Source organism: Aedes aegypti, chromosome 2 (genome assembly GCF_002204515.2).
Source record: "Aedes aegypti strain LVP_AGWG chromosome 2, AaegL5.0 Primary Assembly, whole genome shotgun sequence".
Lineage (NCBI taxonomy): Eukaryota > Metazoa > Arthropoda > Insecta > Diptera > Culicidae > Aedes > Aedes aegypti.
This window is the reverse complement of record NC_035108.1, coordinates 210,225,191-210,237,863: the sequence shown is the minus strand read 5'-3', so window position 1 is coordinate 210,237,863 and position 12,673 is coordinate 210,225,191. Positions and strand designations below refer to the sequence as shown.

Below are 12,673 nucleotides of genomic sequence, written 5' to 3'. Positions count from 1 at the left end.
TTGGCCAGGAGGAGGAATTCAGACCGACGATTGGAAAGTTCAGCGCCCACCGGCTGACGAACAAAAACGGCCTACGACTAATTGATTTTGCCGCCTCCAAGAATATGGCCATTCGTAGCACCTACTTCCAGCACAGCCTTCCGTACCGATACACCTGGAGATCACCACAGCAGACAGAATCGCAAATCGACCACGTTCTGATTGATGGTCGGCACTTCTCCGTCATTATCGACGTCAGGACCTATCGTGGCGCTAACATCGACTCTGACCACTATCTGGTGATGGTCAAACTGCGCCCAAAACTCTCCGTCGTTAACAACGTACGGTACCGACGGCCGCCCCGGTATGACCTAGAGCGGCTCAAGCAACCGGATGTCGCAGCGGCATACGCGCAGCAACTCGAGGCTGCATTACCGGAAGAGGGTGAGCTGAACGAAGCCCCTCTTGAGGACTGCTGGAGAACAGTAAAAGCAGCCATCAACGATGCAGCTGAGAGCAACGTCGGGTACGTGGGACGGAGTCGACGGAACGATTGGTTCGACGAGGAGTGCCAGGAGGTTTTGAAGGAGAAGAATGCAGCGCGGGCGGTCATGCTGCAGCAAGGGACCCGGCAGAACGTGGAACGCTATAAACAGAAACGGCAACAGCAGACCCGCCTCTTTCGGGAGAAAAAACGCCGCCTGGAGGAGACGGAGTGCGAGGAGATGGAACAGCTGTGCCGGTCTCAGGAAACGCGTAGGTTGTATCAGAAGCTCAACGCATCCCGCAACGGCTTCGTGCCGCGAGCCGAGATGTGCAGGGATAAGAATGGGAGCATTCTGACGGACGAGCGTGAGGTGATCGAAAGGTGGAAGCAGCACTTCGACGAGCACCTGAATGGTGCTGAGAGCACAGGCAATGAAGGACGGGACAACGGAGGAAATGCCTTCGTCAGTACTGCGGAAGATGGAAACCAACCAGCCCCCACTTTGAGGGAGGTTAAGGACGCCATTCACCAGCTCAAGAACAATAAAGCTGCTGGTAAGGATGGTATCGGAGCTGAACTCATAAAGATGGGTCCGGAAAGGCTGGCCATTTGTCTGCACCGGCTGATAGGCACAATCTGGGAAACAGAACAGCTACCGGAGGAGTGGAAGGAAGGGGTAATCTGCCCCATCTACAAGAAAGGCGACAAGTTAGACTGTGAGAACTTTCGAGCGATCACCATTCTAAATGCGGCCTACAAAGTATTATCCCAGATCGTCTTCCGTCGTTTGTCACCCGTAGTAAACGAGTTCGTGGGAAGTTATCAAGCCGGCTTCGTTGACGGCCGATCGACAACGGACCAGATCTTTACTGTACGGCAAATCCTCCAAAAATGTCGTGAATACCAGGTCCCAACGCATCACCTTTTCATCGATTTCAAGGCGGCATACGACAGTATCGACCGCGTAGAGCTATGGAAAATCATGGACGAGAACAGCTTTCCCGGGAAGCTCACGAGACTGATAAGAGCGACGATGGAAGGCGTGCAAAATTGTGTGAAGGTTTCAGGCGAACACTCCAGTTCGTTTGGATCCCACCGGGGACTGCGACAAGGTGATGGACTTTCGTGCCTGTTGTTCAATATTGCGCTAGAAGGTGTTATGCGGAGAGCCGGGCTTAACAGCCGAGGTACGATTTTTACGAGATCCAGTCAATTTGTTTGCTTCGCGGATGATATGGACATCGTCGGCCGAACATTTGAAAAGGTGGCAGACCTGTACACCCGCCTGAAACGCGAGGCAGCAAAAGTTGGACTGGTGGTGAATGCGGCCAAGACAAAGTACATGCTAGCTGGTGGGGCCGAGCGCGACAGGGCTCGCCTAGGTAGCAGTGTTACGATAGACGGGGATACGTTCGAGGTGGTCGACGAGTTCGTCTACCTTGGATCCTTGCTGACGGCTGACAATAACGTTAGCCGTGAAATACGGAGGCGCATCATCAGTGGAAGTCGGGCCTACTATGGCCTCCAGAAGAAGCTGCGGTCAAAAAAGATTCACGCCCGCACCAAATGTACCATGTACAAAACGCTCATAAGGCCGGTAGTCCTCTACGGGCATGAAACGTGGACGATGCTCGAGGAGGACCTGCAAGCACTTGGAGTCTTCGAACGTCGGGTGCTTAGGACGATCTTCGGCGGTGTGCAGGAGAACGGTGTGTGGCGGCGAAGGATGAACCACGAGCTCGCCCAACTCTACGGCGAACCCAGTATCCAGAAGGTGGCCAAAGCTGGAAGGATACGATGGGCAGGGCATGTTGCAAGAATGCCGGACAGCAACCCTGCAAAGATGGTGTTCGCTTCGGATCCGGTTGGTACAAGAAGGCGTGGAGCGCAGCGAGCTAGGTGGGCGGATCAAGTGCGTATCGATTTGGCGAGCGTGGGGCAGAACCGAGGATGGAGAGATGCGGCCACGAACCGAGTATTGTGGCGTGAAATTGTTGATTCAGTGTTATCTGTGTAGATGTTAACTAAATAAATGAATGACCTCACCAAATAAGGTTTCAGAGGCAAATAACTGCAAGTTGACCGATAATGTAGCTCTTGATTGAATCTTCAATTATTTATGCTATATTCAAAATATAGTAGATTTTTTTTGTACTTTAAGACATTGAAAAACTTATATAAAAATTTCTTATACTGTTGGGGCAATATGGACACCGGGTGACAAAGTAGAGCTGACACTTCAAAGAGAAAAAAATATAACTTCAAATACAAAATTATCCAAAAATATTTAGCATTCAATGCAATGATTATGAAGCGGAACCACAAATCAGTTGAAAATCGTCAATTCTTGATTAAAACTAACCTGGAGGCAATATTAAAAGCATCTCTACGAAAAATGTCGTAAATTGGTTTTAATCATGTTTCCAGTGGCACAGTGACCTGTCACTATGGTTTCCTGAATATGAACTTCATTTTTCGAGGTTTTGAGAACGATCGCGGGACAATTTTCCTATAAACATTAGGGTGTCCATACTGCCCCATGGGGGTGTCCACTTTGCTCCGCTAGCTTGATGGCGACTACCAATTATAAGCTTTTTTTAAACCTATTTTTGAAAACAAAATATTTTTTTCCCAATTATGCAACCATGTTTAACAAATGCTTAAGAACTCTAAAAAGCATACTGCACATAAAAAACAGTATAATATTCATATCCTCACAGTCAAAATAGGCAAATTCCTTAGGGTGTCCATACTGCCCCGTGTCCCTCTATCACTTGAATAAATTAATCGTTTTTTTTTTTTTAATTTTCCTTCGTATGAAACATAATGTTTTGTTACAATTTATTTTATTTTGTTATTATTCGGTCACTATTTGGCCTATTCGGCCGAATAACAGATTTCATTATTCGGCAGACCGAATATTCGGCAAAATCAAAATAATCGAGATATTCGGCCCGAATATTCGGTACATCTCTAATTTTGACTACATAAACTAGGTTTTTCAAATCGCGTCGTGACAACAACTACTTCATTTCATCAGTTTTATCTTATCTTGCTCACAAAAGAATAATTTGAGAAAATTGTATGAATGTTCTGTAGTAATTTGTATATGTGCACGGTGAATGGAGGCCGCACGGTGACTGGTGACTTAACGGTATCGCATTGCCTTCGAATGTGCTACAGAGAGTTTCTATTAGTCGTGTAATCACAGATTGGTATATATGAACAAAAAACTTTTGTGTTTCTCAAGGGCTACACTAAGCTTTTGCACGAAAGTGTATGAATCATTTGATTGTATTCTAATTTCCTTTGAAAATTCCAGGTTGTCACTGCGACGTCAGCTGCCCAAGCCATAGCGGCTGGTAACATTCGGGCACATGTTCCCACTCAAAACATCGGCACCATCAAGGTAGCAGCCGGTGCCACTCCAGCTCAACAGCAACAGGCCATTCTAACAGCGTTGCAAAATCAACAACGCCAAAATGCAAGTCCGGTGCGATTGCAAACGTCCAGCGGATCATTGGTTGCTGTAACGGTACAGCAACCTCAAGCCGTGGCATCCGCCACTAGTGCAGCAGAATTGCAACAACAAACTCAACAGGTTGTTAGCGCAGCTCAGTCCCAGCAGCAACAGACCCAAACAGCCACACAAGTGCTGCAAATACAAGCACAACCGCAGCAGATTATTTCCACTGCAACTGCAGCTGGTGACGGAACGAATGCAACTGTTGTGCAAACGCAACAAGCAACACAACAAGTGCAAGTGCAACAAACGCAATCTTCAGTCACAGCGCAGCAGCAGGTGAGTATGATCAAGAAAAAGCATTCTCCTAGTGGGAAATAGAGGAAAGTGAAGTTTGTTCGATTTCTGTGTGATTAAAATTGCGTGGTTGTTGTATTGAGGAACTTTTAAATTGAAGCTATTCGATTGGTTAAGTGCAATGTTTGAGAGATACACAAAAATTGAATTATTAAATGAAATTTCTAAATTTTCAACAATTTAGTTCCTCAACACCAGGTTGAACTAGCAAATATTTCTCAATGGTTTTGTCTGTGACAATTGTGATGTGACATTGTGTAATTTTTTCCGTTATTTCTGCGATAAATCTAATATGTTTTCCTGATTTGGTATTTTCTTTCTAGCCTAAGTAAAACGTCTCATAGTCAATGACGGATTACCTACTCTAACCAACGGTTGCACTTTACTTTTTTTTAAATGCTAACCTTCACTGAAGGACTTCGGTTGTAAGTCATAGCTAATTTATCATGTTTCAATACAATCTACTAAAATAAAGAAAAATGAAATAGTACGACAATAGATTTGGCTTCTTACAAAAAAAATACATTTCTCACACAATAATCATTCTACATTCAATCCATGTCGTAGCATGAGACATCAACAAAAATCACCAAAAAATATGAAATAATCATAATCCCACAACCCATTTCAAGGACTTGTGACATGAACTAGACGATCGTCCATGCATCGTATAAAAACATTCAGCATTAGACTGAGTGATACAGAACTTTCGAAATAGATCACTAATAGACTGTTATAATTGCAAGCAATTATTCACTGCGAAAATATGAATCGTTTAATTAATATTGTTTCTTTTTGTGGAACTTTTATGTATGGATGCTAGAATAAGATAAACTTAAGTCAGATGTAAACTTCAGAGGTCTCAACGGTGAGTTCTATGATCTTTTAAATGTTTCATTAAGCTATTTAAACGAATCTGAATCATATTATTTAAAAGTATTATTAAATGCTAATCATTACCAATAGAAATTAAAATTATTCAATCGAAATGCATGTCATTTTTCTTGTTTCAACAATCCGAAAATCCACAATTAGGGATGGTACACAAATTATGCCACGCTAAATTTCGAATTTTTCGACGTTTGTCACGTTTTATGTATGGGTCTTTCGAAAATTTTATAAGGCTGTCACGCTTGGCTGACCCCTCCTTTAAACGTGACGTAATTTGTGCATGACCCCCTATGCCCATATTGGAATATCTTTCCCATCTGCTAAAAGTAGACATTAAAAAATGGAAGATAATGTTTTTAATCACGCTTCCTGTACAAAACGATTATATGGTTATTTGCGGCTTCAATATTCTAAACAATACCTCATGGACACCTCCTATTGTACACATTTTACTGAACCAACCATTAACCCACACATGCTTCCTGACGTGATTTATTAATGCTCCCTTGAAACATTAGGAGATGTCCAAAAATCGCGCTAAATTTTTCCATTTTCAACGCCTTTCCACCTTGCCCACGTTTTTCATATGGAAAGTGGGAAAATTTGGTATCAATCGTTGTGTTTCCCTGAACACCCTCCCCTTCCTAAAATGTCACGTAATTTACGGATGGCCCTTTACATGTGATTACATAAAGTATTGCGTTGTCCTGAGGACGGATTTTTTTATCCATAAATATTTCTTTTCCTATTTTCGATTCAACATTGTGCTCAGCAAATAATAAGGAACATTGTGTGCCTAACTTGACGCACAAGATCTTTATACAAAAATAAGTCTTATTAGACTTCTTCTACGTCACATCCCCCGGGGCACCTGGACCCTACTATAAAGTGGTTATGGCAGACGGTGATGCTGGAAATGCTTCGGAAAGCATAACCTTTGAAAATAATGATGTTTGATGCCCATATTGATATGGTTCCGGATATGTTCCTAATTGACCACTTCCCCCAGGGCACCTGGAACGTTCTATAGAGTGGTCTGTGCATCTAATGGTTCTGAATACGCTGCAGGAAACATCATTTTTAAGGTTGGTGTCCGCTTGGATATAGCTCCGGATAATATTTACATGATTGGAAATACAAATATGACTGACCATGCTTTCCGGAACCAGTTTTACGGAAATGGTCATATTTCTGAAGATTTCCAACCAATCTTAATGCGTCCGGTGGCATTCAACTTCCTATTAGTTCTAGTTTCTAGGAAAATTGCAAACATCTATCTAACTTTACACCACACAAAAATACAAGCGACAGAAAAAATGACATTTGGACATGACCTCAGAAAATCCGGAACATCTCCGGTGTCCAGTGGCTAATATGCATGGCCAAGGAAGTTCCTAAAACTGGACCAAATTTGCCGTCGACTGCTTCCAGATGCATCCAATTTCATCCATTTTTCATAAAGTTATAAGCATTTGAATTTGGGCAAAATTTTGCCTATCTCAATCATTTTGCCTATCCCCTGTATATGTAAATGATTTTTGTTCTACTATTGTTTTTGCCCTGATCTGATATGACATGAGCAATTTTGTCAGTTGTATTGTGTGATATGAGCAATTTTGTCAGGTGTGTCAATAAATAAAATAAACACGATGAAAATGCAGTCGATTTCTATTTGAGTTGACGATAATACAGTCAACTCTCCCTTACTCGATATTTTGTATCTCGATATCGAGTTAGAGAACCATAGTAGAAATTGGTTTTCATGACTTCCTCGATGCTCCCTAGGATCGCAGTAATACTGGTTTTGTGTTCTGTAATTTGATACCTCCCTAACTCGATGGCCCCTTCAATATGGAAAGGCTCAGTTGCTAGCCAGACATCGCACGCGTCGGACGTCATTCTTTACCTCTCGCTTTGTGTCGTTGTGTTTTTGGAAAATGTCCGGTGCGCGGAAAAACACCTAATATGCGGATATTAAGAGCATATAGTTCCATCACTCACGCAACTGTGTGCCCATCGAAATGAAATCGTTGCTTGAAAAAGGCTTGTTCTGATCAGTGTTCCCCAAACTCTGTTCATGCGCAAATCAATACAGTATCTGATGGAAAAAATGTTATTTTTGAAAATAAATTGGGTTTCTCACCTCACGCCAGTCGTAGAATAACGTGAGGTCGTTCACTCGAGTCGAAAATTATCACCTCGCTATTCGACACCGACAATTGTCACCTCACGCCAGTCGTAGAATAAAACCAAATGTAACAATGGCTTTGAACATTCTACAAATAGTAGGAAGCAGAAAACGGCTCTGTAAAGCTGAATACGGCGTGTGAGCCTTTAAATAAAGAAACTAAAAAAGATATGGAAAGGCTGTTGAAATATTACAGGCAACACTCTATAACTCTATATTGAACACAGAATCAGAGTGCAACTTTGGTTCAGGGGTACCATTGAAGGTAGTCATGGAACCAACTTTTCACTCTCTAATACCTAAATTTTTATTTTCGATCTAAGTATCATTTTTCGCTATCTTAAACACGCTTCAGACGACGTTTTTCTTTACTCGCAAATTTCTGAATTTTGCTTTTTGTTGTTTTCTAACTTGTTTTTTTGAACGTGCCTATTCTTTTTCATTTTTTCTGAAGTCTCTTCTGGGTACCGATTTTTGACAATAATGAAAAATTTAGTTTTTGCAGAGTGTTTAGGAAAGCCCAAGCAAGACGCTTCGGGTCGCCGGGAGTTTGTTTTTGTATTTAGCTTCGCGCATTTTGATGGGCAGTGCTTCGGAAAACCCAAGCAAGACGCTTCGTTTTCGGGGCGCCGAAAAGTTTTGCTGTTCACGCTGTGTAAGTGCGATTAGATATTCATGTTCAGTCGAGGATGGATTATCAACTGGTGAGCTCGTTTCATGTTGATGATAACATATTTTTTCATGAAAGCTTCACTTCTATGTAAAATTTAATCAAACTTTGTATGGTTCGTCACTACAAGTGTCGGAATTATGCCTGTTTCATACAATTCCAATATAAGGTACCGTGGGGCAAGTGGGTAATGGAATTCGCATAGTTGAGGTTCTTCAAATTCTAGAGACTTTAAATTGAAACAAATGAGGTCGTGTATATTTTTTAGCTTGACTCCCACCAAATATAAGCAGCATGTTAAAATTGATTTTTATGAAAAATTGAAGAAAAAAATACAGGAAAAGTTTTTGAAAAATGTCTCCTTGGTGGTGGTTGGTCCCTAGTGATAAATACTACCTCCGTTCTGGTCGCGACCTTCAGATTATCGTGATTCGTCAACATTCGTATTCATGAAGTGGGGGTACAGGCTTGAAGTGGTGTTTGAAAGAAACGAATGTCAGAACAGGTATCCACCGGCGACGCCAAACGGACCAACGTAATGTGGTGTAATTTGGGATTTGTCGATTTAAAACTGATATTTTTTGCCAAGCATCAATATGGGTGACTTTCGAGGATAGCGAAACGTAAGAGGGGTTATGAAAAGGTTGTGGATTTACTGGGTAAATCCACCACATTGGGGTTATGACTCTGTGTCTTGTCAGGAATAGGGTCTGATTGATATGGTAGAGTTCGGAATTGATAGACAGTCTTTGAGGAAAGAAGTTTTCAACGTAAGGCAGCAGACCTTGGATCTTGGAGGGCGCAAGTCTGGAGAGTTGGGCAGCTGTTCATGCTGAGTTACATTACGTAGAAAGTGGAATCAGATTTGCAGCGCACAAATTTTGGGAAGTACTTGAAAATGGTTTCTAGTTCAGATTGTGTAACGCAAGAGAGGATTTTTAGCTTTGAGTTACATTAGAAGGTTTTTATAGTTCAGGGTCTACTGATGACTGTGTTTTTAAGCGTGTTTGAATGAAAGCTTTGTTGAGTGAAGTGACCGTTGAATTTTAGCATTTCGTAATTGTTTTGAAATGTTTGTCGGACAATGAGGAAGATTTTTGGGTCGTTTGTTTGGATGCAGATGCATTATATTGTGCAATCTAATTGTTCGTCGCATAGCATAACCCAATGTATAATGAAATTAGGTGCGAAGAGAGGATTAATATTTGATCACTTAAACTTTACGCTGCAAGATATTTTTAGTCGTTTTTCTTTTCTTCTGATGTACAGGCATAAACTGGTATATTTAGCTCAAATAATGAACAATCTTACGCGTACAGCCTACGGGTCATGAAGTTAGTATTGAAATCAAAATAATATTGCGTAGGGTCAGGCGGGGCAAGATGAGCACCCTAAGGATTAGCGCGATTTAAGCCTACTTAAACGTTCTTATTTTGGTAAAATTGTTAACCATCCTTATCTTTTACATTATTACTTTGACCTCCAACCATTAAAAGTTTTAAAAAGTGATAAACAGTTTTCCAAATAATACGTTCAAAATAGCTTTTTTATCATCGGTCAAAAAAAAAAAACTGCGGGGCGAGATGGGCACCCCCATAAAAAGATGCAATTTACTAAAGAAAACTATTATTTTTCAATGCTTGCAATATCCCAAGATATTATCTTTAATATCTGATAGTAGTTATCTTCAACTAGCTTAGTTTTTAAAACTTTTATCAAAAAATAAATAACTTTTCATAGATTGCTAAGATTTTACTAGAAAATCGATTAAATTTGTTTTTTTTTTACCAATTCGTTTATTTTAAGGCTCACACGCCGTATTCAGCTTAACAGCCTTTTTGTGGCCATGCGCTTTATGTTTCTCGGGATAATTGACGTAACCCATCTTCGTCCATTTAATCGGAGTCACTTTTATTCCAGAAGGTCAACATCGAACGCTTCAACGAAGGGTTCGATGTTGACCTTCTGGATGCACTCATCTTCTGATTGATTTGTTGAAACAGATGTCGCTGATGGTACCGTGGCAAGACTATCTGCACTTGGTACTTCTGGTAACTCCTCAGTTGTTGTCGGTGCATCTAGTAATTCCTCAGTTGTTGTTGTTTTCGAACTTCCTGCAACCTGATCCACCGATGATGTACAGATTGCCCGTTTGTCAACGTTTAAACGGCAGGACGTACAAATGCGTAATTTGTATTCAATGTAGACATTGGAGCATAACCAGCCGCTTTCAGTTTATCTATGGTGCTTTCGGTGAGATTTCGTAGCTCTTTCGAACACTTTTTTTTCTGCAAACGGCCTGCAACAGTTGAGAAAGCGACTACTCATGTTGCTCGTTAGATTTTAATAAACAAAATCGCTTTTAAGTTTTTACTGACTAGTTTGGTGTCGTTTGCTTGACTGAAGAAAAATTTTACAATTAAATCTTTTATAACCATAGTGGTAGTATATTTTTAGCTTTTTCGTGAGTATGTTCATGGTATGTACCTATCATGTTTTGATGTTGTTGAAGTTACTCGCTTTCTCCCAAATATGATTAACAAAGTCTATTCTCTACCAAGGCGGGTCTATACCCAGGTGTAATCAGATTTTAACTTTGTGGAGAAAACCAGCGCCGAGAAAACCGACCTGCTTTACGTATACTAGATCACCTGGGTATAGACCCGCCTTGTTCTGTACGAGGTAAACTTTTTGCAGGTAAACTAGTCGTATACCTGTATAGAAAACTTTTTTTGTAGCTTTTGTCTTCAATATTAGATTTCTTATAGGTTTCTTTTATCAAAAGGTTTCAACACTATTGATAGAATTTTTCTTCAGTTACGTACAATAAAAAAATATGACACTATCAAGACTTTAGATCACAACACTGGATCGCGTCTAACTTTCTAATAGATGCTATAATAGTTATGAATAATTAAATAAAATATCATGAAAACAACTTGTTAACCTCATGTGGTACCCTTAACAAAAAAAATCAGCAACAAACTGCGGTCCTAAAAAAAATTAACAATGAAAAAAAAAATTCACTAAGTGTCAAATTTGTGAAATATTTGAAATGTCATAGCTTTTTTGTTTATTGGCTTACCATCACCAAATTTTTATGGTAGATAGCTAATATAATGGACCGTTTTCCCTCAAAAAATTACGTTGGTATTCCGATAGGGTTTTGAGATATTTGAGTTTTTGTGACAAAAATGATGTTTTTTAATGCAAAAAAAATTTTTTTTACTGTGTGTATTTTTTTTTTTGGAATCTTTATTTAGTTGTCTAACTTTGTTTCTTTAGTTGTCTAACAATCGAACGAACCGTTTTTGCTGTGCAGCTTTTTGAATATTTTTGAACCATTTTCACATACACCCTTTTGAAAAGTTAGTCGTGACTCAACTTGAATATTTGATATCGGAAAATGACGATTTAGATGGAACTGAAAAACTGTGCAAAGTTTCAGATATTTTTGAAATGGTCGATCAGAATCGACTTGCATGCCTCCGTGGAATCCCTCCCATACTTCAGCATGTGGTCAGCGATGGTGACGTGGCTCATCGATGGTGGAAGGTCATGGACCCGGACCGTCACTGCGTCACAATCAACGTAGACCGGAATGCGAAACTTAACATTATTAGAAAGCATGGTTCGCTTCCAATTATGTTCTAATTGGTAGCGTGTTACAATTTCTTTTGATTTCATTTCAATCAGTACACAGTTGCGTGCGTGATGCAACTGTATACTCTTTACGTCCGCATATTGGAGTTTTATCTCTTTCTCCAAAAACAAGTGCACTTTTGCCACCTCAGGGCGAACTGGGAGCACACTGAAATCTATCACTAGTGTGTTCGGCCGCGTACCGGACATTTTCCACGAACTGCGATCGAGAAAAGTGAGAGAAGCAACGAAGAACGTCCGACGCGTGCGATGTCTGGCTGATAACTGATTAAATTTGTTGTTTGTTTATATTTTTTTAGAAAAACTGTTTGTGCAAAGAGGATGCCGCAAGTCAAGCCCACAGCTAAATGTGGTTCTATAATTTCACACTTTTACTTAATTTTGAACATGGTGCTCATTTTGCCCCAAGGGTGTAAATTTATTAATATAATCAAAACAATTGAAATATTTTTTAAATTTGATAAAATTTTTGCTCCTGATTATCTACAGAAGATTATTCTATAAGTATACGGCCAAAAACGTATGAATTTAATGGTTTACGCAACAAAAATATCACTTTTAAATGAACAAATCTTATATGAAAAAGTAAATTTTTGGTCATCTATGTATTTTTGACAATATTTACGTTGTGCTGTTGATTTTTTAGCTGAAATTTATGGCCATCATATCAATTTAATGATATTCATCAGAACCCCAAATAATTTATTGAAAAAAATCGGTAGGAACGACACAAACTAGGGGTGCTCATCTTGCCCCACATTCCCCTATTTCTTTACACCACAGGATTATCGCAGAAGTTTTTTTTTACATGTTCGGTGGCGCTGGTTGGGGTGCGCGATTGCGTCAAGTCGGGTCGGCGTTTTCAGCGGACTCATTTTCCAAAAACCGAAGAATGAGTGCTCTGAGGGCATCAACATGATTCGATGCGGTCCCACACTTTTATTTGCGCTTTTGCACTTGTAAATGTCTTATTAA

At 40.3% G+C, this 12,673-nt stretch overlaps 1 protein-coding gene across 4 annotated transcripts in view; it reads left to right on the top strand.

Annotated features, from left to right (window-relative positions):
• Positions 1 to 5,275, top strand: part of LOC5570719 (helicase domino) — a 74,730-nt gene extending 69,455 nt beyond the window's left edge. For 2 of the 4 annotated variants that reach the window (XM_021843866.1, XM_021843864.1), the window contains one exon: positions 3,789 to 4,996. In XM_021843866.1, the coding sequence (XP_021699558.1) occupies positions 3,789 to 4,310 (522 nt within the window). In that variant the 3' untranslated portion in view covers positions 4,311 to 4,996. Of the gene's footprint in view, positions 1 to 3,788 lie in introns of all 4 variants that reach the window. The other 2 variants (XM_021843865.1, XM_021843863.1) reach the window with 2 other exon arrangements.
• The last annotated feature ends 7,398 nt before the right edge of the window (positions 5,276 to 12,673 follow it).